The following is a 24,062-nucleotide window of genomic DNA, read 5'->3' on the forward strand; positions in this document are numbered from 1 at the left end:
CTCGGCCTCAACAATGGGACAGTGCGGCACCTGTGCCATGTGCTTGTTGACATAGCACCACATGGATGGGGAGGGTATCCTCTCTCCGTGGCCATCAAGGTCACCGCGGCTCTGAAATTGTCCGCTTCGGGTGTATTCCAGGGCTTGAGCGTGGATGTATGCAGCATTTCCCAACCTACAACCCACAACTTCATTTATGAAGTCACGGATGCCCTGTTTGCCCTGGCAGCTGACTATATAAACTTTGACCTGGACCAAGCCCAAAAGATGCCTGGGCAGCACGATTTTTCAACATCATCAGGATGCCACAGGTCCAGAGGGTAATGTCGCCTTACACGCCATCATATATATACCTCTGGACTGAGAGATAGGGAATGCACCAATGAATGGCGACTGACAGACTTGTGCGTTTTCCATTCCAATGCCTCGACCAATCAGGGTCCATTTGCCAAGCAATCAGCATTCTCTTCTCACGCAGTGTAAATTGTTGTTTCCTCCGCACACTGGTATTCTCACAAAGTGTGCTGATGAATACAAATGAAAAGCTACAACATGTCTCTTTTTTTTCAGCAATACTTTACTCACTTGGCTCGACAGCTGGTTTGTGATGCAGAGGGTGGCCAGCAGTGTGGGTTTAATTCCCGAACCGGCTGAGATTATTCATAAAGGTTCCGCCTTCCCAACTTTATCCCTCGCCTGAGGTGTGGTGATCCTCAGGCTAAGTCACCCCCAGTCAGCTCTCCCTCCTCAAAGAGGAAAGCAGCCTATGGTCATCTGGGACTATGGCAACTTTACCTTACCTTTTACTCAAGTTCTGCACTACCAAAGCAACCATTTGTAAATGAGATTCTTGCCCAGTGAATTGCTGACTTCCCCAAGTGTGTCAGGTATCGTGGCTGTGTATCCAAAAGTGTTCAATTAACAGCTGAGCCTCAGGGCACTGGGCTAAGACCAATTCCTTTCCAAATACTAATTGATGATAGTCTCTTTCAGGAAATAGTGGATGGAATGACATTCGGGGAGTCTAGGCTGCTAGTGTAATCAATGAGGTTCAGAAAATGCTCAACCCTCTCAATAAATGCTGTGAGGAAAACCATATGCAGCTAAATGCGACTCAATGTAGCGCACGTGATTAGACATTGGTAGATATGAGCACATGCCCGTTTACATAAAGTTAGGCAATTACTTCCTGACAGAGGTGAAAGTCTTGAAAATCTTATTCAACCTGACTTGGAAGTGGGATGGCCGAATCAACAGTATGCTAAAAGGAACAAATAAACAGATGTTCAATTCTCAAGATTCCTTATACCTTCCAAACTCACTGTCTATGAGTTGTTGCTGATCTACACTGATTACATCAGTCCATTGGGTCGAATATGCAGTGCCTGTAAGGCACCCTGGTCTCACAAATGTTGAAACTGGCCAGATTAAAGCATGCAGAAGCGTCCACAGAGATTGACCTTCGGCCCTCAGTAGTAGTCATAAAGCTTTGAACACAACTGAGTTAATATCTGAATGAAATTAATGAAAATCCCTTATGGTCACGAGTAGGCTTCAATGAAGTTACTGTGAAAAGCCCCTAGTCGCCACATTCCGACGCCTGTCCGGGGAGGCTGGTACGGGAATCGAACCGTGCTGCGGGCCTGCTTGGTCTGCTTTAAAAGCCAGCGATTTAGCCTTGTGAGCTAAACCAGCCCCTCGAAATGAAAATCGCTTATTGTCACGAATAGGCTTCAATGAAGTTACTGTGAAAAGCCCCTAGTCACCACATTCTGGCGCCTGTCCGGGGAGGCTGGTACGGGAATGGAACTGTGCTGCTGGCCTGCTTGGTCTGCTTTATAAGCCAGCGATTTAGCCTTGTGAGCTAAACCAGCCCCTAATATCTGTGCCAAGTTCAGAAAATCCCTAATACAAGCTACCCAATTTCAGAACTGTTTATCTCTACCATGTCCAGAGCACACACGGCAACTCAGATGTTCAATTAAACTTCACCCTGAATCTTACGGGAATGAAAAGTATCAAAGTGGCCCTATTCCATAAATGGTTCAGGTCCTCAATGAAGTATTTAAATTCTGAAATGTATTTGAATTAATTTCAGTCCCTGTATTGTAGGAATAGTGTGCTAGTTTATCATTCAACGCTCCCTTTTTAATATCCCATTCATCACTCTCCTGTAACCTGCTGAATTTGGTTGTCTATTTTTGTCACTAAATGATTGTTAGATATTTGCAGATTTCCGGAGTTGCATGCCGGAAAATGGAAATGGCTATTCACCTCCTCGGTCCCTCTCAACAGCCATTGCGCCAGCTTCACATTTTTAAAAAGGAGTGCTGAATGACGCCTGCATGATCTCTCGCTGGGGAATTGGTTAGTTCCTGGGACATTAAATTGGCCAATACATTGGACTTCCATCTCGCTAATGAGATAGAGATTAGTGCTAATTGGGATCAATGATCTTCTCGCCATGTTTGGACATGGGAGTGTGCAGGGAACATGCCGGTTATATGGCGAACTGAATGGCGCAGATGTTTATTTTGGCCCCTCCCGCTATTTAACCAGCACACCCAGATCCGCGCCGAGCTCTATGCGGTGGTTAAACGTGCCGATCAATCTTGATTGCAGTATGGTTTCGTGCTTGTCTTTTGTTCCTCTATATGTCTCTCAGTTTAATTTGGATTTGTTTTTACTGGGAATGTACAGCAAATGGAATTTATGGACATTAAAGAAATAGTATTTTGAAATTGTCCCTCAGTATCCAAAGGGTAAAAAAGGACACAGTAGCTGAAATGAGCCGTTGTTGCATCTCGAAGAGCAATTATCTTAGAAAATGTATTGTTATGATGTAGAGTTCACTGTAGAACTAAATATGGATTTTGTTAATGTCAATGTTAATGATTTAATTTTTCAGTTTTGCTGGAGAATGTTGGAGAGGAGCTAGATCCCATCCTGGAACCTTTGTTGCTTAAGCAAACATTCAAGCAGGGTGGAAGTGTGTGCATTCGACTGGGAGATTCCACAATTGAATATGCCCCAGATTTCCGCTTTTACATCACAACAAAGTTGAGAAACCCCCATTACCTACCAGAAACATCTGTCAAGGTCTGAAATATTATGAAATATCGTACTCATCTTAGCTTTGGATTACGGTTTAATTCCTGGTCATTGTTAACTTTCCAGGCCACCTTTACGGTGTCACAATTTAACCACATTATTGCAAGTTACACAATGGCCACAAATTTCAATATATGTTCATAATAAATAATGTTATGTCTACGTAGAGACCGATAACTTTTAAAGCTGAAAGAAAAACACACAAATTTTCAAGTTTTAAAACGTTTACTCCATCAAATAACTAAACAGCATTTTCTTTTATAAATAACTGTTCCTGTTTGCTGAGCATGCATTGCGTTTTCCATGGAATTTCAATTCTTATAGCAAGCAGTTCACAAGAACTTACAATGGTTTGCTTTATTTTTACCTTCCCAGTTGATGACCTCCAATCGCAGAATTCGCCCTCATTGTGAGGGTTACACTGTAGACCTCTCTCTAGTTTCAAGCTTGGCAAGTCTTTCAGCCTCTTTTAACTCCGTACAGACCAATTTTCAATCTGAGCATGGGCTCACACTGCTGTTCTCTGCAGTGAATGATAGTGTCAGCATATTCTCTGCTTAAGATGCAGGTGTGCCTTTGTCTATCTCTTGCTCTCTACTTAGTTGGGTACAGGTTGTACATGACAAAACCACAAATGCTGCCTGTCTATGATATTCCTGGGTTTAAAGGAAAACCTGTAACCAGCTCTCAGAATGGCTTCCTCTAACTCTTCCCCATTGTAACAAAAAAAAACACATTGGGCTGGATTCTCCGCCGTCGGGATGCTCCATTTTGCCGGCAGCCCGGGGGTTTCCAGACGACATGGGGCTGCCCCACATTGGGAAACCCCATTGACCAACCCTGCGAAACAGAGAATCCCGCCGGCGTGTCGAACCAGAAATCTGGCAGGACGGAGAATCCCGCCCATGAGATGCGTACATAAGTAGTGCAAATGCTAATTAATTATCCTTGTTCCCTAAAAGTAAAGACATAATTAACAGTGCACCAATTTACTACGCAATATTTATAACACTTCTAAGACCTTAGAAGACTTGGGGCCTGCGGTGGTATGATTTGCATAGCTGTCTGCCATGGATGCAGAACACCGGCTTACCATTGGCCCTGGTCGGTCATGTGCCTCTCGACCGATTGGTTGAGACCAGTCATGTGACGGCTCTCTGATTGGTCGAGAGGCTGAGTTAACCACGCCTCCATACCAAGGTATAAATAGTCAGAACACCCGGCGGTCGTCCATTTTATTGTAGTCGACCGCAGGGCTAAGTTCTAGCTTATTAAAGCCTAACTTTTGTATAGCAACTCGTCTCTCGTGCAATTGATGGCTCATCTGGGCCTATTCATTGTGCACTTAGAAACTGCTGTCATTGTTCCAAGTGTAAATATCTTACACTCCATTTCAATGGAACTATCTGAGCCTTCCTCAGATCTCTAACAATTGAACAGCCCACGTTTACTGTCAGCCAGAGTCCACACATGTCACATTTTCCTACCCTAGATTGAAAGTTACAGTCCCAAAATAAAGTAAACTTATAAAACAAAAGATACAATGCTAAGACATAATAATCATATAAACCTCACAATTGTAACAATAAATAAAAATCTTATGTCGGTCTGCATTTCCTATGAATTCCTTTCATTTCAGAATCTAATTATGTCAATTACAACTATCCACCATTTGTGATGCTGCAGCACCTCAGTTTTATGACTCACAGTGACCATGCTTGTATTTCTGTAGCACGTTTAATATAATAAAGCATCCCAAGGCGCCTCGGAGAATCATTATAAAACAATATAAGATGTATGACACATAAGGGCAGCACGGTAGCATAGTAGTTAGCACTATGCCTTCACAGCGCCAGAGTCCCAGGTTCGATTCCCGGCTTGGGTCACTGTCTGTGCGGAGTCTACATGTTCTTCCTGAGTCTGCGTGGGTTTCCAGTGCTCCAGTTTCCTCCCGTGCTATTAAGTAATTTGGACATTCTGAATTCTCCCTTTGTGTACCCGAATGGGCGCCGGAATATGGCAACTAGGGGCTTTTCACAATAACAAGAGAGAAAATGCTGGAAAATCTCAGCAAGTCTGATGTAAAGAGTCATCGGACTCGAAACATTAGCTCTTTTCTCTCCCTACAGATGCTGCCAGACTTGCTGAGATTTCCCAGCATTTTCTCTTTTGTTTCAGATTCCAGCATCCGCAGTAATTTGCTTTTCACAATAACTTCATTACAGTGTTAATGTAAGCCTAGTTGTGACAATAAAGATTATTAACAATATTATGTCAGGATGGATTTCCGGTGGCGGCTATGAGGGAGTAAGTCGCACATTTGGTGGCTCCCGCTTTAAGACCTTTTTCCCTGACTTTTTTGAACTTTTGAACGCTGGCTGGAGTGAAAAACAATAGCACCCTAGATCTGAATCCATACAGAGTTGTATGGACTTAAGGAGCAGAAGGGAGCGAAAACAGGCGAAGAAGGGGCTGAACAAAGGGGGTGAGGAAGCTCAAGTGGGAGGAAAGGTGGCCGATGAACGGACCACGGAAAGGACGGTCCAGGCAGCACTGGACAACATGCTGCAGGTCATGAAAGAGAGCTTCGCAGCACTGAAGCGGGATAATTTGGAACCGCTCCAGAAAGCAGTGGAGCGACTTGACCAGAGGCTGGATGCTCAAGATAAGAAGGTCCAGGCACTGGAGAAGACAGTGGAAGAGCAGGCGGATTTCCAAACGGTAGCGGATGTGGAAATTAGTAAGTTGAAGGAGCAGTAAGCAAGGCTGATGGACAAGCTGGAGGTCCTGGAAAACGGGTCTCGCCGGCAGAATCTGAGAATCATTGGGCTCCCAGAGGGGGCCGAGGGAGTGGATGCCATGGCATATGTGGCAGACATGCTGCAGAAGCTGGTGGGGGATGATTTCTTCCCCCGTCCGTTGGAGCTGGACAGGGCACACAGAGTGCAGGAGAGGCAGCCACGACGAGGGGGGGGGGGGGGGGGGGGGGGGCGGCGGCGATGGTGGTCAGGTTCCATAGGTTCGTGGACAAGGAGCGGGTTCTACAGTGGGCCAAGAGCATGAGGAGCTGCTCATGGAACAACAGTGTCCTGCGCATCTACCAGGATCTGAGCCAGGAGGTGGCCAGAAGGAGGGCAGCCTACAGACAAATGAAAGAGATTCTGTTTAAAATGGTCAAGTTCGGGCTACTTTTCCCGGCGTGGCTTTGGGTCACATACCGGGAACAGCAACATTATTTTGACGACCCGGAGGAAGCGATGGACTTCGCTAAGGGGCATGGACTGGTGCCGAACTGAGGACCCATGGACTCAAGTTAGAGTAACTAAGGGATGTCTGCAGTTGTTCACAGATTGCCCTTCGTGTTAGCGATGTCGTTCGGCATGCTCTTTTATTTAAAATTGGGGTTGTTTTAGTGTTTGTGTTTGTCTGTTTGAAATTTTTAAAGTTAAAGCCAAAGTGATAGTTAAAGTGTAAGCTGTTGGGTGCTGGGGGGTTGTTCGGGCTCTCTTTGCTTTTTTTTTCTTCTGGGAATGTTGCTTTGTTCTTTGTTTGTTTTCTCTCTGGGCTGCTCTGGGCAGGTGGTGTTGATGGGCTGGGGGGGTGGAAATAGGTGTGAGACATGGTGGCGCCGGAGTTGAGAGCCACCAGGCAAGCTTGTTTGAGCTAGTCAACGGGAGCGAGGTGGGGTGTGTTTATACAGCCAGTATATGGCAGGGGTTAGGTTACAAGGGGTTGTTGCTGGGGGGGGGGGGGGGGGGGGGATGATCTGCTGCCGAGGAAGGGAACTGAACCAGGTAACAGGGAAGGGGTCGGGGTGGGAGCTGCCAAGAGGCGGACCGGGGAGGCACGGCACATGGGCAGGGGTGGGCCCAAGAAGGGAGATGGCTGATCGGCGTTGGGGGGGGGGGGGGGGGGGGGGGCAACGGCAGGGTGCCCTCCAACCAGGCTGATCACCTGGAATGTTAGAGGATTAAACGGGCCGGTCAAGAAGACGTGTGTTCGCGCACTTACAGGCTCTGAAGGCAGATGTAATGTTGCTGCAGGAGACGCATTTGAAAGTGGCGGACCAGATTAGATTACGGAAGGGCTGGGTTAGCCAGGTCTTCCATTCGGGGCTTGACGCTAAGACCAGAGGGGTCACGATCATGATTAACAAACGGGTTAAATTTGAGGCGGACAGCACAGTTGCGGATGGGGGGGGTAGATTTCTCATTGTCCGGGGCAAGCTTGAGGGGGTGAAGGTGGTCCTAGTGAATGTTTACACTCCAAACTGGGATGATGTAGATTTCATCAAAAGGCTGCTGGGGAAAATCCCCGACTTGGATTCGCACAAGTTGATTATGGGTGGGGACTTTAATACAGTCCTCGACCCCGACCTGGACCGATCGTGCTCCAGAACGGGCAGGGTCCCGGCAATGGCAAGAGAACTGAGAGGGTTCATGGAACAAATGGGGGGGGGGGGGGGGGGACCCCTGGAGAATCCGCCGGCTGACGGGGAAGGAGTTCTCGTTCTATTCACATGTTCACTTTATTCTCGTATTGACTTCTTTATTATGAGTCGGGACTTTATGGAGGAGGTGAGGGATACAGAATACTCGGCGATCACTATTTTGGACCATGCTCCACATTGGGTCGACCTGCTGGTCTGCAAAGAAAGTTACCAGCACCCACAATGGAGGTTAGAGGTGGGATTGTTGGCAGAGGAGAGGGTGTGTGAGAGAGTGTGGAAATGCATGCAGGACTACCTGCAGGTCAACGATACAGGGGAAGTCTCAGCAGCGGTGCTCTGGGAGGCGCTGAAGGCGGTGGTGAGAGGGGAACTGATCTCAATCTGAGCCCATAGGGACAGAACGGATAGGGCAGAGATGGACAGACTGGTGCAGGAGATGATATGGACGGATAGGGAATATGCGGACTCCCTGAGGGCAGAGCTACTTAGGGAACGACGGAGACTGCAGGCGGAGCTGGGAGCGCTATCCACTGCGAAGGCTGTAGAGCAACTCAGAAAGGCCAGGGGCGCGGTGTATGAGTATGGGGAGAAAGCCAGCAGAATGCTTGCACAGCAACTTAGGAAGAGGGAGGCGGCCAGGGAGATAGGGACGGTACTGGATGGGGCAGGGAACCGGGTGGGAGACCCGGCAGGACTGAACAGGGTATTCAGGGTCTTTTACAGTAAGCTGTATACCTTGGAACCCCCCACGGGGCCGGAGGGGATGAGGCGCTTCTTTGATAGGCTGACCTTCCCAAAGGTGGGTAGGGGGATGGTAGAGGGGCTGGGGGCCCCAATTAGAGCTGAAGAAGTAATGGGGGGCCTGAAGTACATGCAGTCGGGTAAAGCCCCGGGGCCAGATGGGTATCCAGTGGAGTTCTACAAAAGGTTTGCGGATATACTGGGGCCGGTGCTGGTTAGTTTGTTTAACGAGGCGAGGGACAATAGGGTGCTACCCCCGACGATGTCGCAAGCCACCATCTCGCTGATCTTAAAACGGGATAAGGATCCGGAGGTCTGTGGGTCCTTTAGGCCAATCTCCCTGATTAGTGTAGACGCTAAACTGCTGACCAAGATCCTGGCATCCAGAATCGAAGACTGTGTACCGGACGTGATTGTGGAGGACCAAACGGGGTTTGTTAAGGGCAGGCAGCTAGTAGCCAATCTAAGAAGGCTACTCAATGTGATTATGATGCCAACGGAGGGCAGAGAGGTGGAGGTAGTGGTGGCAATGGATGCCAAAAAGGCTTTTGACCAGGTGGAGTGGGACTATTTATGGGAGGTGCTGGGACGGTTTGGGTTTGGAGAGGGCTTTGTGGACTGGGTTAAACTGCTATATCAGGCCCCGGAGGCTAGTGTAAGGACGAACAGGACAACATCCGAATATTTTAGACTACACCGCGGGACAAGACAGGGATGCCCCTCTCTCCACTGCTGTTGCGTTGGCCATAGAACCGCTGGCAATTGCTCTGAAAGCGGCAAGGGAATGGAAGGGAATGGTCAGGGGGAGGATAGAACACACGGTCTCACTCTACGCAGATGACCTGCTTTTGTACGTGTCAGATCTAGCAACAGGGATGGACGGGATTATGGAAATCCTAGGGGAGTTTGGCCGGTTTTCGGGCTACAAGTTGAACATGGAAAAAAGCGAAATGTTTGTGGTGCAGGCGAGGGGTCAGGAGAATAGGCTGAGGGAGCTACCATTTAGGCTGTTTGGGGAAAGTTTTAGGTATCTAGGGATACAAATGGTGCGCGACTGGGGTAAGATGCATAGGTTGAACTTGTCCAGGCTGGTGGAGCAAATGAGGAGTGAGTTTCGGAGGTGGGCTGCACTCCCGCTGTCACTAGAGGGGAGAGTACAGACGGTGAAGATGACGATCCTCCCGAGATTCCTGTTTATTTTTCAGTGTCTCCCTATTTCCATTCCGCGGTCCTTCTTTAAAAGAATCAATAAAATCATCCTGGGATTTGTTTGGGTGGGGAAGTCCCCGCGGGTAAAGAGGGGGATGTTGGAACAAAACCGTAGCGAGGGGGGCTGGCTTTGCCGAACCTCAGCAACTACTACTGGGCGGCTAACATAGCCATGATAAGGAAATGGATGGTGGGTACGGGGTCGGTTTGGGAGCGGGTGGAGGCTGCTTCGTGCAGGGGCACCAGCTTGGCAACCCTGGTCACGGCTCCCCTGCCGCTCCCGCCAGCCAGGTACTCCACCAGCCCTGTAGTGGTGGCGGCTTTGCGGATTTGGGGCCAATGGAGGAAGCATGCGGGGGAAGTGGGAACGTCGGTCTGGTCCCCAATATGTGACAACCACCGATTTGTCCCGGGGAAGATGGATGGCGGGTTTCGAGCGTGGCGGAGGGTGGGGGTGGGAAGGATGGGTGACTTGTTCCTGGAAGGGAGCTTCGCGAACATGAGGGCGCTGGAGGAGAAGTTCGGGCTGGCGAGGGGGAACGACTTTCTGTACTTGCAGGTGCGAGATTTCGTACGTAGACAGGTCCCGTCCTTTCCACGCCTTCCACCAAGGGGGATCCAGGATAGAGTAATTTCCAGGGGTGAGGTAGGAGAGGAGAGTCTCAGATATTTATAAGGAGCTTATGGGAGCAGAGGACACAGGGACCAAGGAACTGAAACTTAAGTGGGAGGAGGAGCTTGGTGGGGAGTTGGAGGGAGGCGTATGGGCAGACGCTTTGAGGAGGGTAAATGCAACCTCAACATGTGCCAGGCTCGGCCTGATTCAGTTCAAGGTGGTTCACCGGGCCCACATGACGGTGGCCCGGATGAGCAAATTCTTTGGGCTGGAGGACAAGTGTGCTAGATGTGGGGGAGGACCAGCGAACCATGTCCACATGTTCTGGTCGTGTCCAAAACTCAGGGGATACTGGCAGGGATTTGCGGACGTCATATCCCGGGTACTGAAAACAAGGGTGGCGATGAGTCCAGAGGTGGTGATTTTTGGGGTGTCAGAAGACCCAGGAGTACAGGAGGGGATAGAGGCCGACATTGTGGCCTTTGCTTCCCTGATAGCCCGGCGACGAATACTGTTGGCCTGGAGGGACTCAAAGCCCCCAAGGACCGAAGTATGGCTGTCGGACATGGCAAGCTTTCTCGGCTTGGAAAAAATCAAGTTCACCTTATGAGGATCACTATCGGAGTTCGCCCAGAGGTGGCAACCATTCATCGACTTCTTCGCTGGGAACTCATCGTCAGCAGGGGGTGGGGGGGGGGGGGGGGGGGGCGGAATAGTGTAGAGTAGGGGGGGAAGAATAGGCGGGTCTATCTGCGAGAGTGGTACTGTTATTTGCACTATGTTTTTTGTAATTGGTATCTGCACACTAATGTATATTGTTACTGTTTACAATGCCAAAAATACCTCAATAAAATTGTCTTTTAAAAAAAAAACAATATTATGTCAGATGACTAAAACCTTGGTCAATAACCTTGATTAATAGATAAGTTTTAAGGATCATCAGAAAGGAGGAAAGCAAGATAGTGAGAGAGATGTTTCAGGTGGTAATTACAAAGCTTAGGACCCAGGAAACATAAGACACGTGGCCCAATGGTTGTAGCGAACGGGAATTGCGGCGAACTTCCCGGCGCTCGGCCCACTGAGGCCGGCAATGCTATTCAACATAAATCGGTCCACTTGATGAGGCCTCACGGGCTTCTCGCCGCAAATGAAGGGTCACCCCACTGTTAACAAGGTCGAGCAGCAGTTAAGCTGCACTTGCCCAGCCAACCTCAGCCAGCTCGCAACAATGATTGAATCATCATTTGTTTGAACAATGTAGGAATGAGGTGCTCCTTGATGTATGACCTTAGCTAGATCAGACCATCCTCCAGTGGGAATTTGTACTCTCACTTGATCACCTGGATTGCGTGGTTCCAGTGATTTTGCATGTTGATTGTAATATTTCTCCTGAAAATTGTTTTGATGTTGCATTCTCTTAATGACTGGCTGAAGATCTTGATTAGGTAGTCAAATACATGGAAGAGTTGTACGCAACATTCTGTTCATTAACAATTGAGCAGGAGATAAACCAGTTGAAAGAGGAGTAGCTCTGTAATTCAATAAAGCTAAGAACATATCTGAATCAGAGTCAAGAGCTTTCCTGAAAATTTGTTTCACAATGTGAACGTCATTTTCAACCCATTCCATTGGATTGTGGATAAAGAAGATTTAAAGTTAAATGAGTAAAATTGTATGCATTAGCAAATTTTGACCACTCATAGCTATAAAAACAAGATCCATTGTCTGTCATGACTTTGCAAGGAATCCCATGACAAGCAGAAATTTCCTTTGTTGATTTAATCACAGATTTTGAGATATATTCAGACAATTTGGTCACTTCGGGATAGTTTGAGAAATAATTGATGATTAGGATATAATCATGACCATGAATGTTAAAACGATCTATGTCAACCTTTGACCATGGATTCTTTTCAAGAGCATGAGGTGTAAGTGTTTCTTTACTCTGAATTGATTGGTTCCACTGGCAGGTCGCTGGCAGGTCTCACAGTTTAGAATTAGATCGGTTATGTCCTTATTTATTAGATTATTTTAACAAGGTGAAATCCTGACAGGCGTGTGCACCTAATAGCGAAGATCTATTGGATTCAACAATCTCGAACCGTAAGGATATCACAATGTTGTGATTTGTCACTATGAGATAGCATGATCCTAAAGAGGTAATCGTGTTACCATTGTAGTCATGCAATTGGCAATCAGTTTTCTGAATCTGAGGACAATGAATAAGTGATGATAAATCATGTGTTTATCAAGTTTGCGGAAGCTCCAGTGTCCAGCTTGAAGACAATCTCGGAACCATTTACTTGTAATGGTGTGTTCCATTCAGATTCCGTGTTAATCGATTGTACTATTTGTGGATTGGAAGTGTCATTAACAGTTGTGTGGAACTTCTCAATAATTCCCATAAAAAATGAATCTTCTAATTTATAAGCATCTATATCATTATCAGTGTTGTTAATTTTTGGAGGTACCAGCATTGGTGTTATCACTTTGTATATTTATGTGTATGTTCATTAAGAACAAAGAACAATACAGCACAGGAACAGGCCCTTCGACCCTCCAAGCCTGTACCGGTCATGATATCAATCTTTGCCAATCAGCATGTCTTGTGCCATATCCCTCTATACCCATCCTACATGCGTCTGCCAAGATGTCTTTTGAATTCCATATGTATCTGCTTCCACAACCTCCCCTGGCAACGCGTTCCAGGCACTCACCACCCTCTACGTAAAAATTAAGTTTGAAGATTTAAGTGTGTTCTACACTGAACAGCAAAGTGATTAAGTTTGCAACATTTTGATCATGTTTTTCCAAGTGCTGGGCATTTTTTATTTGGGTGGGATGTCCATAACATCTACACGTCATAACGTTGCTTTCGTCACGCGCAAATTGTTTTCATGCATGCACAGATTGGTCTTCATCCAAATCACGTTGTTTGGTTAAGTGCACATGTGCAGGTCAGGCATGCGCAGTATGGTTGGCGTCTGAAAGACGCATTTTTCTGAACTGCACCACAGATCCAACGCAGTCGGCCTCAAGGTGCGTTTTCACGCCCTTTTCTTATATCAGAACTTCAGAGTACTGATTTTTAGATAATTCATTCATTCGACACATTTCAATCGCATCTTCTCATTTCAAATCTTTTTGCCTTAATAAATGTTCTCTAAGTTTCTCATCTGTGATGCCAAAAATGATTTGATCTCTGATCATAGTGTTTGACAATATAGAGAAATTACAGGTCTGTGCGATTTGAGCCTCAAGTCTGTTATGAAGCAATCAACAGATTCCCCATCTTTTTGCACTCACTTCTGAAAGATAAATCTTTCATATGTCTCATTAATTTGAGCTCTACAATGCAGATGACATTTTTCAATGACAATATCATATTTCTTTTTGTCTTCTCCCGTGGAGAATTGAAAAGTTATGTGGTCCAGCCATTGTTAAAAATAATGCAAGTTTTCTGTTATCAATGGCATCATCTAAATCTGATGCAGAAAGGTACAGTTGAAATTGCTGCTTAAATACTTTCCAGTTTAATAGAAATCCTGAGCTGTCGTAGAAATTGAACTTTCTCCATTAGTTCGGGACTTGTCTGTGTATTGAAGTAGCAGGTCTGGAAGCAGTCTTGTCTTTGAAGTTTGAGTCATGTGCTAGTTCTCTTTTCTTTAGAGTCTAACTATTTTCTATCTGAATAACTTCAGCAGTATCCTGGTACCATGTTCTATTACTTGTCTTGTTCTCCAAGACAGCCTGATAGGTAGTGTTGACAAAGAATATAAAAACTTGAAGTTTAAATGAAAACTAATTTATTTTACACTGCTTAACTTGATTAGGTTTGCACACTTTACTCAATAACAGATAATGAAATAATAGTACTGCATCTGTGATAATCTTTAATTTATAAACTTCACTATAACTCAACCTCACACTATCCTTCTATATTGAAATCTCCAACAGTTCTCTCCAGCATGCCTAGAGACACGGCCTTAAATATGATCACTTAGTAATGCCATCTAGTGTTGAGTTACATGTAGTGTCTCTTGTTAACCCTTTACTACACTTGTACTATACATATCATTAAACAGAGCATGTCCCAGTCACTGAGGAGCATCGCCGAGGGTGTCGACAGGACAATGCAGACCATGGGGAACCATGGTCAGGGCTGGCAGAGCCAAATAATGCAGGGGCACCCAGGGCTAGAACCAGCTGTCCCTCCATCCCACAATGAACTCCAGGACCTTATGGGCACTGACGGGGAGGAGGTGGCAGGACCTGTCCCATGGAGTGGGAATGGTGGCCATCAGCTCCCCCGAGTTCCACCCCTCTGATGAGGCCATGTCTTGCAGTCAGCACACAGGACAAGGCGGCACGGCTGTGCCGCTGACGAGTGGAGCAGAGTCCTCCAGAGCATGCCCGCCAGGGGCATCGACGCCACAGGATAAGGTATGCAGATGGCTGCCCCCCCTCTGATATGCATCCTGAGCAGACACTTAGTTGTCGTGGTATAGCCAGGAAGGCCAAGCACATTGAGGCTCACTGATGGAATTGGGAGTTGGGGGAGGCACCATCGGGAAAGTGGAATTATATTACAAGTTAAACACTCTTGTGCACAATTTTTATGACACCTCTGTCACGTTCTTCCACAATACGGGCTTAAATACAAACTTTTGGTCCATCTCTCCAGGCATCTCCCCCTCCCCATGGCACCTATCCACCCTCCTGCTGTGGACATGTCCCCGGAACTGTTTCCCATCCCAGGAAGTGTATCCCATCTCTTGGGAGTTCGGAAGCTGGCTGTTGGTGTGTGATGTCGCCTCCCGCAGTGTCCAGGCATCAAGGTGTGATTGGGATGCTAGGCAACGACTCTTACATGCTACATGGCCCACCCACCCACTGGAATCAATTTGGTTGTGTGAAGTGCTCACTTAACCACAACTGCCAATTCCCTATTAGCAATAGCCTTCAGCCGCACGGCCAGAGGCATTGGCAGTCAGAGGGAGTTACGAGTGGTCATTGGGGCAGACGGGCAGGGACAAGGGTTGCCCCTGGAACTGGTACACATGATCCAGGGGTTGGCATGGTGTGGTTGCCCCCGGTTGCCCCCCCCCCAACCTCCCATGGCAGTCCACCCCTGCAGAGGGTTCCCCACCCCCAGCTGAGGTCCCCCACCTCTATCGAGCACAGGGGTGGCAGAGCCCAGTGCCCTCGGGCTCTTTGCCTGTAAGCAAAAATGTCTCCTCATAGAACTCTTTCGCTAGGTTCACATTTTGAAAAAGGGGTACTAACCAGTTCCAGCGTGACCACTTGCTGGTGAGGCCAATGAATGACAGGAGATTGTTGGATATGGGGTGGCTCCATTAATTGTATTCTCGCCACGCTACGGCGAGATCCAATTTCACCTATGGGAGCAGGCCAGTTGCATTGCCTGGCGCCGTTCTTGTTTTTGGCCTCTCCTGCTATTCGCCGGCCTTGTTTCGCTTGAGCGATAGTGTAATGAGGCCGGAGAATCGCACCCACGGTCACCAATGGTGGAGCAATTACAATTAGGGTTGCTAGAGAGGCCAACATTTGACTAATGCAGACATCTCAGAAGGTTCTGGGCTATAGGAGATTGAAGAGCTAGGGAAGAGTGAAGCTGTGGGGGAATTTGAAAACCAGGCTCAGAATTTTATAATTAAGGTATCATTTAACTTGGAGCTGATGAAGGCTAGCGAACACATGATGTTGGGTGAATGAGACAAATTGTGAATTTAGACACAGGCAGTAGTGTTCTGGATGAACTCCATTTCGAAATGTAGAATGGGTGAGGCCAACCAAATGTGCTTTGGAAAACCAAACGTGCTTCAGAAGAATCAAATCTAGAGGTAAGAAAGACTGGGGTGAAATTAGAGGATGTTACAGAGGTCTACGTGATAGAGTAGATATGATATATGGGACCAAAAATGATACCAAAGTCCTAGCTCCTCCGCATACACTTGAGAGAAATTGTTACTTTTGTATTTACTTATAAATGGCAATAATACATTAAAATATTATATGAAAATAAGGGAAAAATATATGGCTTCATAATTCTTTGTAATATCTGTGTGCCCTGATCCAAGTGTTCCCTCTTTTCTAACTCCACTTCACCTGAAGTGAACTTGAACTACACTGGACTTTACTCTCCATGAAACACTATGGATAATCAACCAATGCTGTTAAATAGTAAGTTAACCATAGTTAACATCATATATCAAACATAGCACTCTATAGATACACAATAATCATGCAGTCAATAAAAAATATAAAATGCTCAATAGATCAGTTTAATTGCACTAAGAACATTGGCAGTAAGCAGTCTTGATTTTAAGGAAATATAAATAAAGTAATTAAACCTCCATATTTGAGTCTTGATATTTATTTTTAAGTTGCAGTCGTATTGTATACATTTTATTATAACCACCCCTCCAATGAAATGATAAGTATAGAATTTAGTACGAAATGACATAATAATTGTGTACTAATTACGGAAATAAACCTGTCACATTGGGAAAGTAACACTAAAATAAAACTTGAGTATTCTTAAATTAGTGGGCAGATGAGTTAAATTATTAAAGGATTTTCTTTTATATGTTAAATAACAGCTCTGGCCTAATTCTACATTATTCTGGTTCAACACTTAATTATTGGATCAAAAGGTAAATGGTGTGAGAGAATCTGATACGATTAGTGGATATTTGATAACAGGAAGTTAATTGGAAATATATTTGTGTTCTAAGAGTTGATCATAATGTCCTCATTTTTGAATTTATTCCCTGACCTACAGGTGACACTGCTAAACTTTATGATTACCAGTGAGGGGATGCAAGACCAGCTTCTTGGTATCGTGGTGGCCAGAGAAAGGCCTGATTTGGAAGAGGAGAAGCAGGCTTTAATTTTGCAAAGTGCAGAAAACAAAAGGTAAATACAAACCTTACATAGCAATTTATATCACATCCTATTTCTGTACTTCTTGTGATTGATTAAAGCAGCGATTTTGAAATAAATGCCGCTTTTGTTAATAAGAGATTTTTAAATGAAAAATTGTATAAGCACTGCGATCAAAAGCGGTAAAACAGTGTAATAATTTGAACATGGATGTTTGTGGTGCCACCATGCCATTTTAGCAATAGAAAATTAGTGCATTGCCATGATTGGAGTAGTGCAAAATGCTTTGACATTCACTGTCATATCCACCAATGCTTCCCCCTCCCATCCCCATGATAGCTGGAGTACTAGAAGAAGTCCACTGATCACACCACTTCAGCCAATGTAAGTGGAAGCATTCATCTTGCAACAATGCACTATAATAAACATGTTTATCATCCATGTTTCCTATATTGTGTTGAAAACACCGAGAACTTGCCAGAAATCTGCAAGGGGTACACAATACCGTTTACATCTCCTTCCTTATACCACATGTTCTTTCACTTAAGTACAGCTCCTGCAGCACAAGTATAGTGTATTATCAAAATACACCCTCCAATGCCTAAAGTCACATTTGTCAATATTCTGCACATCAAACTATTGGTCCTTTGTACTTAATGAAGGAATCCACCACACACTTTGACTTGTCCAAACCAGAATCTTTTACTGAGTCTCGTGTGGCAAGATAGCCATCTGATACAGAGCACGTTATCATGGAGTCTGCTAACTACTCCTCTGGAACTTGCACCTAGCACTGACCATTCACATGTCTGTCTTATTAACCTCTCAATCTTCTTCTGAAGATGGCCGGATGTGTCTCCCCTTATATCGGAGTCACAGGTCACATAACCTTGGTCTAGGTGTCTGTACCACCACCTGCTGGTTGGAGGTCGCACACCTTCCAACTATGATACAGCCCATCGGCACATCACTACATCACCCTTTCTAACAAAGCATTAAGATAATTTTTTAAACAGGTAACATTAAACTTTATGCATTCATTATACGTAGCTGGTGGGGTGAAAGAGTTTTACTAAAGTGTCCATGGACACATGCTGACCAGTGTCCATTTCCTTTGTACAGCTCTCATTCTTTCAAATTGTTGCCCATCTCAGAGCCTGGTTTGCTTGCCCGAGTCTTGCTTCTTTTACGCTTTGTCCGGTGCCTTTGAAAAGCCTGTGCCCATGCTTGTGTTACCAGTCACTTTCTCTTCCATTTTCTTGCATGATGATTCTTGCAATTTTTGACTGTTTTCATTGCTGGTTTGTTGGTGGGATGAGGTAGTTCTCCCAGTTTTCTCCTCTTCTTTTCTCTTAATGTTTTGGACATGGTGATATGTTTTGGTGTGTCTCTTGGTTTTGTTTGTTTTCTTTGTAGCAACCTCTGGAGTGGTACTGGTTGCCGTTGTGTGTTGAATTGTTTGCAAAGGTTTAGGTATCGCATCATCTCTGGGTGATGTAACTGAAGTTGTGGACTTGAGAGATGAACAGACACTTCCAACACTGATGAAGGTTCAACTCAATTTTATTAACTAACTTCTAACTAACTAACACATGATGACTGTGGGTCTAAATGATGCTAACTTAAACTAGAGACCTAAGCCTTGTCCGAACCAGTTGATTCTCTCAGCACGTGGTGTGAGTCTGTGCTGGACTGGATGAGTTCTTGTTCCACTGAGAGGCAGCACCCAGAATGAATGGGAACCGTGGTGCCCTCTGCCTTTATAGTGTGTGTATTCTAACTGGTGATTGGCTGCAGTGTTTGTACATGTTGATTGGTCCCTGCATGTGTCCATCAGTGTGTGTCTGCACCATGATATACTGGTGTATATTATGACATTCCCCCCTTTTATAAAAAATGTTGATATAGGCATGTGATAATAAATAGTGTGGGTGTGTGAAGAATGTACCTAGCTACGTGTGAGTTATGAAGACATATGTACAAATCTATATACAGGAAACAAGACTATGTACAAAGGAAGGTGCCTGGTGCAGATGACTAACATGAACTGGAACAACCAACGAATCTATTTACAAATCACTGGAGAACGAATGCAACAAGGAATGAAAAAAAAATCTCAGAAAGTCCACGTGTGTGCAGAGTTCATAAATTCAGTCTCTGAGGTGGGCGCCGACTCTGGTTGACCGCCTCAAGGGTGGGGCAGTAGCTGGCGCATCGGGAGCCGGAAGGGCTGCAGCACAGTCATGGGCAGGCAGAGTGACCGGAAACGCTACACAGTCCACGGCGGGATCAGTAGCAGAGCTGGTCGGAGGATCCCGTGATGAGTCTGGAACAAGGCGAAGGACACGCCAATGGCGCAGCCGAATGGATCCATCCGGTAAGCGGACCAGAAAGGAGCGGGCGGCCACCTGCCTAAGAACAACAGCAGGCGCAGACCAGCCACCATCCGGGAGGTGGATGCGAACCTTGTCGCGTGGATGGATATCGGGAAGGTCAGCAGCCCGTGAGTCGTATGAAGTTTTCTGCTGCAGTTGAGACGTGTGCATGCGGTGGAGCACAGGGACATGGTCGAGGTTGGGGGTGAGAATCGATGGCACCGTCGTCCTGAGGGTGCGGTTCATTAGTAGCTGAGCAGGCGACAGCCCAGTGGAGAGCGGGGCAGAGTGATAGGCTAGATGGAAATCTGAGCCGGCATCGGCGGCCTTGCTGAGTAGCCGCTTAACTATGTGGACCCCTTTTTCCGCCTTCCCATTGGATTGGGGGTACAGGGGACTGGATGTGATGTGCGCAAAGTTGTAGTGTCGGGCAAAGCCGGCCCATTCCTGGCTCGCGAAACAGGGGCCATTGTCTGACATGACCGTCAGCGGAATGCCATGGTGGGCAAACATCTCCTTACACGCCCTAATCACAGCTGAGGATGTGAGATCGTACAGCCTGATGACCTCCGGGTAACTGGAGAAGTAGTCAATGATGATGACGTAGTCCCTGACCAATGCGTGGAACAAGTCGATGCCCACTTTGGTCCAAGGCAATATGACGAGCTCATGGGGCATCAGGGTTTCCCGTGGTTGGGCAGGCTGAAAACACTGGCAGGTAGAGCAGTTGAGCACCACATTGGCGATGTCATCATTGATGCCCGGCCAGTAGACGGCTTCTTTGGCCCTGCGGCGACATTTCTTGACTCCTAAATGGCCTTCATGCAGTTGCTCCAACACTAGCTGGCGCATGCTTTGTGGAATGACGATGCGATCCAATTTCAGGAGCACCCCGTCGACAACTGCCAGGTCATCGCGGACATTGTAAAATTGTGGGCATCGGCCCTTGAGCCATCCATCTGACATTAGACACATCATCTGCTGCAGAAGTGGATCAGCCGCTGACTGGCAGCGAATTTGCATCAGTCGTGCATCCGATGCTGGCAAATGGGAGTCTGCAAGCTGAACTTGAGCATCTATTTGGCAGGCGAAGCCTTCATGATCACACGGAGTTGTGATCAACCTTGAGAGGGCATCGGCAACGGCAAGGTCCTTGCCAGGGGTATAGATCAGTTGAAAGTCATACCTGCGCAGCTTGAGTAGGATACGCTGGAGGCGAGGCGTCATGTCATTCAAGTCCTTTTTGATAATATTTACAAGCTGGCGGTGGTCGGTTTCAACCGTGAACTGCGGAAGTCCATAGATATAGTCGTGGAACTTCACGACTCCAGTTAGAAGGCCGAGACACTCTTTCTCAATTTGCGCATAGCGCTGCTCTGTGGGGGTCATCGCCCGCGACGCTTACGCAATGGGGCCCATGACGAGGCCTCGTCTCGTTGCAGGAGCACGGCACCAATCCCCAACTGACTGGCATCAGTAGAGATCTTGGTCTCTTTGGTCGGGTTAAAAAAGGCCAATACTGGGACCGTAGAAAACTTAGCCTTCAGCTCCTGCCATTCAAGCCCGCGAGCGGGGAGCCATCGGAAATCTGTGGTTTTGCGAACCAGGTCTCTGAGGGCCATGGTGTGTGAGGTGAGATTCGGGATGAACTTCCCAAGGAAATTCACCATACCCAGGAACCGGAGGACCACTTTCTTGTCCTCGGGTGTCTTCATGGACGTGATTGCTGCAATCTTGTCCTCGTCTGGACGCACCCCCTGGTGGGAGATGTGATCCCCCAGAAACTTGATATTCGACTGGCCGAAGGAGCATTTGGCCCTATTGAGGCAGAGGCCGTGTTCTTGGATGCGCCTGAAAACACGCTTAAGGCGGGCAATGTGTTCCTGCGGGGTGGTTGACCAGACAATAATGTCGTCGACATATACCCGGACGCTGTCAATGCCCTCCATCATTCGATGGAAAACTTTGGACGCAGATATGATGCCGAATGGCATCCGGTTGTAGCAGAACCTGCCAAAGGGCGTGTTGAACGTACACAGCTTCCTGTTGGATCTGCCAGAAACCCTTCGAGGCATCCAGTTTTGAGAAGAGTTTGGCGCGTGCCATCTCAGATGTGAGCTACTCACATTTCGGAATCGTGTAGTGCTCCCGCATGATATTCTGATTCAGATCTTTAGGATCTATTCAGATCCGCAGCTCGCCGGACGGTTTCTTAACGCAGACCATGGAGCTTACCCTGACTGTGGGTTCCGTGACCCTAGAAATAACTCCTTGGTCCCGGAGGTCCTGGAGCTGTTGCTCGAGGTGGTCCTTAAGGGGCGCTGGGATTCTGTGAGGTGCGTGAACGACAGGCGTGGTGTTGGGCTTGAGTAAGATTTTATCCGTGTACGGGAGTGTGCCCATGCCTTCGAAGACAGGCATGGGCACATCGTGGTATTGCTGGATGATGGAGTCGAGTTGCGCCCTGAAGTCTGTGTCAGACGTTGCAGACACATTGCTTGAAGAGAGAGAGTGTACTCTCTGCACTAAGTGGAGCAGCTTGCATGCCTGCGCACCAAGCAAGGAGGCTTTTGAGGCAGCAACAATCTCAAACGGGAGAATGGCTGTGTGAGCACGATGTGTCACTTCAAGGCAACAGGAGCCGCTGGCGGCGATGGCATTGCCATTGTAGTCAAGCAATTTACAGGCAGATGGCAGGACACAGGCTGTACGCAGAGTTTGCGAAAATCAGACAGCGCAATGAGATTGGCAGAAGCGCCAGTGTCCAGGTGGAACCTGACAGGGGACCGGTTGACCGTAAGGGTGCACACCACTCATCATCCTGTTCGATGCTGTGGATGTGGACGGGTTTGGTGCCATGCTTGGGGGGCATCCTGTTCGTAGTGACGATACCAAGTTCGAACGGGACCTCTGGGTCATCGCAGGCACAGTCGGAAGCAAGGTCTGGAGTAGTGCCAAGGCGCCCACATTCCATGGGGAGGGCCAGGTGGCCTCCCTGCACTATCCCTGACCACCCAGGGGTCTCAGATAGCCTGCTAGACCCACATTCCTGGGGACTAGGATTTATTGGCGACTGGCTGCAGCCTATCCCAGGCCTACTTCCGGGAGTGCCGATTGGTCCCGCCGCTTCTGGACCGAGTTCCAAATCTGACTTCTCGTGAGACTTAGGTAAATCCCGCGAGGCGCGGAGGCTGCCAGAAAGCCTGCAAGAGGACTCTCCTGGGATTCTCTGACTGCGATGTGCCTGAGTGCAACGCTGCCAGACGATGATGCCCATCATTATTTCTACACCTAGGACAGCTGGTTCAGTTGCAAAGGGATTTGTTTCCAAGTCGACTTCTGCACATTCACGAGAAGTCTTTCCATAATTGGCGTCTCCCTTGAGATTCAGAAATACACACTCTAAATTCATTACTGGAGTTCCTCAAGTTTATTACTTCAGCAGTCTAGACCTCCCTTTCTTCTCTCTATGGCAGTGATGGGCAACCTAGGCTAGTGCATGGGTTGCAAGAATGGCCCTCCATCTCAGTGGGCCACGAGATTGAAATCGGGGCGAAATTCTCCGACCCCCCGCAGGGTCGGAGAATCGCCCGTAGCCGCCACAAATCCCGCCCCCGCCGTGGCAGAAATTCTCCGCCATCCGGGAATTGGCGGGGGCGGGAAACACCACCTGCCGATTGGCGAGCCCCCTGCGGCGACTCTCCGGCCCACGATGGGCCGAAGTCCCGCCGCTGAGAGGCCTCTCCCGCCGCCGTGGTTTGAACCACCTCTGGTGGCGGCAGGATCGGCGACGCGAGCAGGCCCCCGGAGTCCTGGGGGGGTGCGGGGTGATCGGACCCCAGGGGGTGTCCCCACGGTGGCCAGGCCCGCGATTGGGCCCACCGATCGGCGGGCGGGCCAGTGCTGTTACTTCCGCCACCGCCACAGCCTCCACCATGGCGGAGGCGGAAGAGAATCCCCCAGCGCGCATTTTTCGTTGGTGATGTCAGCGGCAGCTAACGCACCGCGCATGCACGAACCGGCGAAAGCCTTTCGGCCAGCCCCGGCGCTGGCCGGCGGGCATCAAAGGCCGCTGGAGCCGGTTTGGGCGCCAGTCGGTGTGGTGCCAACCGCTCTGGCACGGGCCTAGCCCCTCAATGTGTGTGGTTGGCGCCACTCCGCTACGCCGGGACCCTCCGCACCGCCGGGCAGGGGAGAATCCCGCCCCCTGTATGTGCACTAACCCTGACCCCATGAATAAGATTAAATACATTTTTATATGCTGAATATTTCATAATTGAGTTTTAGAAATGCTTAATTATTCATATATTAATAGAAATCGTCATCAACTTCAAAATATGAAAGCTAGCCAAAGTTGCTGTGCCCTCTCATTTAATGCTCATCTAAGTACTTGTTTCTCTGTTTCCACGGCTTCCTTCAGATTTGGAAACTGTGAAGCATGTTGGGCAGAACTTTTCAGAAATATTGTGACACGTGAAGAATGCGGTGTCTAGACATTTTTGTTAATGCATTTTAACAATTTTATTTGGTGCTCATATCACCCTGTTGCAAATTAAGCAAAATAGTCTCCCTTTCTGTTCAATGTCAAAATAATCCAGCTCCCAACTCTCTTGCCATTCTGGCCTGGTACTGATTTTCCTCCTTTTTTTGAATA

The 24,062-nt window shown here is 47.5% G+C and overlaps 1 protein-coding gene across 2 annotated transcripts in view; it reads left to right on the forward strand.

The window, feature by feature from the left end:
• dnah7 (dynein, axonemal, heavy chain 7) overlaps window positions 1-24,062 on the forward strand; it is a 498,762-nt gene that overhangs the window by 353,697 nt on the left and 121,003 nt on the right. For both annotated transcript variants that reach the window (XR_005459743.1, XM_038789116.1), the window contains exons 48-49: window positions 2,909-3,099; window positions 16,933-17,066. Coding sequence is in view for 1 of the 2 variants with exons in the window: in XM_038789116.1 (XP_038645044.1) it covers window positions 2,909-3,099; window positions 16,933-17,066 (325 nt within the window). In the remaining variant the exon portion in view is untranslated. The remainder of the gene's footprint in view (window positions 1-2,908; window positions 3,100-16,932; window positions 17,067-24,062) is intronic.

Source organism: Scyliorhinus canicula, chromosome 2, assembly GCF_902713615.1.
Source record: "Scyliorhinus canicula chromosome 2, sScyCan1.1, whole genome shotgun sequence".
In the NCBI taxonomy this organism is placed as follows: domain Eukaryota; kingdom Metazoa; phylum Chordata; class Chondrichthyes; order Carcharhiniformes; family Scyliorhinidae; genus Scyliorhinus; species Scyliorhinus canicula.